A 3,118-nucleotide genomic window follows, 5' to 3' on the forward strand; every position below is an offset into this window, starting at 1 on the left:
TTCCACCATCCTGCCCTCTACAAGCATGTCCACAAACAGCACCACGAGTGGACCGCTCCCATTGGAATCGTCATCCACTACGCCCACCCTCTGGACCATGTAGTGAGTGAGCCCTCCTGCCCATCATTTCATTTTCTCTCTGTCACATTCTTGAACTCACTGCATTTGAGCATTATAGTGTTTATTTCACTGTCAGTGTGGACTGTGGAGAGTCTGCAGTGGCTGGGCTTCCCTCCCGTCCCCGAGCCCCCAGACTGTTACAAATAAATCAAACAGGATTCACCTTTCCATCTGAACAAACCTGATCCTCGTCCTCCTCTGCCATCAACCCTGTTTGTTTTTCCCGTTTGTTGTTAGATTGGCAGCATGCTGCCGGTGTTGATTGGGCCCTTGATCCTGGGCTCCCACATAGTCACTACCGCTTTCTGGTTCTGTCTGGTTCTGGTCTTCGCCACCAATATGCACTGTGGTTACCACCTCCCCTTCCTGCCCTCCCCCGAGTTCCACGACTTCCACCACCTCAGGTGAGTCCACCTGCCAAGTCTTGTAGGAGTGCTTTTACTGGGAGTTAGTGGGTTTTGTTTTATATTCATGTTTTGAGTGAGTTTAATTTTTTAAAATGAAGAAATTTATCAGTGTTTAATATTAATGTGTAGTTGAATCACTTTTTTGACTGGTTAGCACTGTATTTTATGGCCTAGTTAGCGGATAATGTTCTGAACTGTGCTGCTCAACACCACGCCCACTGGTTCTTACGGAATATGTAATTTATTAGGTCACAAAGATACTTTAAAACAAAAAGCTAAATTTTCTAAAACAGCTGTTAAACTCAAACAAGAGTAAATGGTGGATTTTTTGGGACTATTATTGAGGAGATTAATACTCATTTAGTGCAGTAGCAAGGCTTCATGGCATCAATGTTTGTAGGATAAACTACAGTCCAGGTTCATGGTGATAAAGGGACACTTAATTAATGGTAGGGTTGGCGATGGCTTTTGTCAGGGTTAAGTCACTGTCCCTTAACAGTGCTTTTCTTAAGCTTTCACTGTTGACGCCACACACTATCCTGTCACAGATTAACTCATCAGTCAATTCTCCAAAATGGCATGCTTTTTCTTTAATCCTGAGATCACTGATAAATGACTCCATAGTCTCAACCTGTTTCTGGTTTCTGGAGTGAAACTTGTGTCTCTCCATAGTTTTATTTTGTTGAGGGTTGCAAATTTCACAAAACTTCCCTTACAGGCATTCGGGATCCTCTCTTGATTCGGCAGGAGATAAAACGGCGCCATCCTCACCCGGTGCATGCACCTCTGCTGCATAGACGAAAGAACGCTCTCGTTCTATGGCCTCCGGTCCTGCGAGATTGAGGAGGATATAGGCCCTTGTCTTGGCAGGTTTATCGTGGTGCGCCGCCGGGATGAAAATATCATACTCCTGCTCAAAGATTCGCCAGTTGTCGGCAACATTCCCTTCGAAAGAGAGCGGGTCAGGCCTCCAAAAACAATCCGCCATGGTCACCACGTGGTATTGGGAAAACCTTCACGAGCAGTTTCTGCTGTCTACAAAAACCGTGTACTCGTCTTCTGACAGCATGTTGTTTGTCTCAGGAATTAACTTCAACTTCATGACTCCTACAAGTGAACATGATATTTTATTAACATGGTTCGTATTCGATAAAAAACAACGCGTTACATACACCCAGACTTACTGCTTGTCAGTTCCTGGTAGGTAGATCCCATGAGGGAGGGTCTGCTCTTAAAGAGCCCAACACATATAAAGTATAACATGTTAGAATACACAAACCACAATGTATTTCTGAACAGATCATTTATCACAATGATCTATAGTAACTTATGGTCAAGTATACTGTGCATCTGATGACCATTCATGCAAAAGAGACCAAGTGAAATATATCAACCCTCAAAAGCTCATGCCCAACAGGATGCTTCTTTGCGATTTTGACATTTAATAAAAGCCTCCCCATCAGACTGTCAGGTCCCTACAGTGTTCTTGAATGGACCAGATTTAATTAAAATTGCAACATCAATGTCTAAAACATTATGGTACACTAACATGGTGTCCTTTATTTACAGCACCCCCATAAGGCCAGTCACTATAAAATCTTCACTGAAATAAACTTAATGTCATAATATTCATAGCATACATCCACCCATTGTCCATATCTCTTATTCTATAGATGGTTACATGTCTTTGGATTATGGGAGCAAGCCCCTGCACGCACAAGAAGAACATGCAAATTCCTCATTGAAAGGCTACAGTCACCCTTGAGGTTCAACCTTAGAACCTTCTCGCTGTGAGGTAACAAATCAAACCACTGATCCACTATTCCACTACTTGCATCATACACTGTATGTACAATTCAGTTTTTAGAAATGATTCCAAATCAAATGACCTTCACTTGTTGGGACTTGTTCAGCGTAGGAGGGATATCAGTTCTGCTCAGTGGACGTCTGGGTGGTGACAGCACCATCATCAGGTCAAAAGTTTGATTTGAGCAATACTTCTGGTTTATAATATAATACCTGCAAACTGTCATTCTCATCAGCTTCATCCTCTGTGCTAATTTGTATCAGCATAGATTAGTATGACAACACACTAAACCAAGCTTTTAAACTTGTTAAACATTATTACCAGCTAGCCAGAGAGGGGAACTTGAGTTGACAACTTATACGTGATTAGAGCTCCTGTGGGGTTTTAGTCTAATCATATATACAGTGGTTTGCAAAAGTATTCATACCCCTTGAACTTTTTCACATTTTTTCACGTTACAACCACAAACTTAAATGTATCTTATTGGGATTTTATGTGATAGACCAACACAAAGTATTGCATAATTGTGAAGTGGAAAGAAAATGATACATGGTGTATGGCACAACTGCAAACCTACCAAGACATGGCTGTCCACATAAACTAACAAGGAGAGCATTAATCAGAGGAGCAGCCAAGAGGCCCATGGTAACTCTGGAGGAGCTGCAGAGATCCACAGCTCAGGTGGGAAAATCTGTCCACAGGACAACTATTAGTTGTGTACTCCACAAATCTGGCTTTTATGGAAGAGTGGCAAGAAGAAAGCCATTGTTGAAAGAAAGCAATA

General features: G+C 42.1%; 1 protein-coding gene across 1 annotated transcript in view; it reads left to right on the forward strand.

Moving 5' to 3' along the window:
* LOC109966826 (fatty acid hydroxylase domain-containing protein 2-like) overlaps window positions 1-3,118 on the forward strand; it is a 23,280-nt gene that overhangs the window by 16,678 nt on the left and 3,484 nt on the right. The window contains exons 5-6 of the mRNA XM_020611990.1: window positions 2-102; window positions 358-524. Of these exons, the coding sequence (XP_020467646.1) occupies window positions 2-102; window positions 358-524 (268 nt within the window). The remainder of the gene's footprint in view (window position 1; window positions 103-357; window positions 525-3,118) is intronic.

This window comes from Monopterus albus, unplaced genomic scaffold (genome assembly GCF_001952655.1).
Source record: "Monopterus albus unplaced genomic scaffold, M_albus_1.0 scaffold119.1, whole genome shotgun sequence".
In the NCBI taxonomy this organism is placed as follows: Eukaryota; Metazoa; Chordata; class Actinopteri; order Synbranchiformes; family Synbranchidae; genus Monopterus; species Monopterus albus.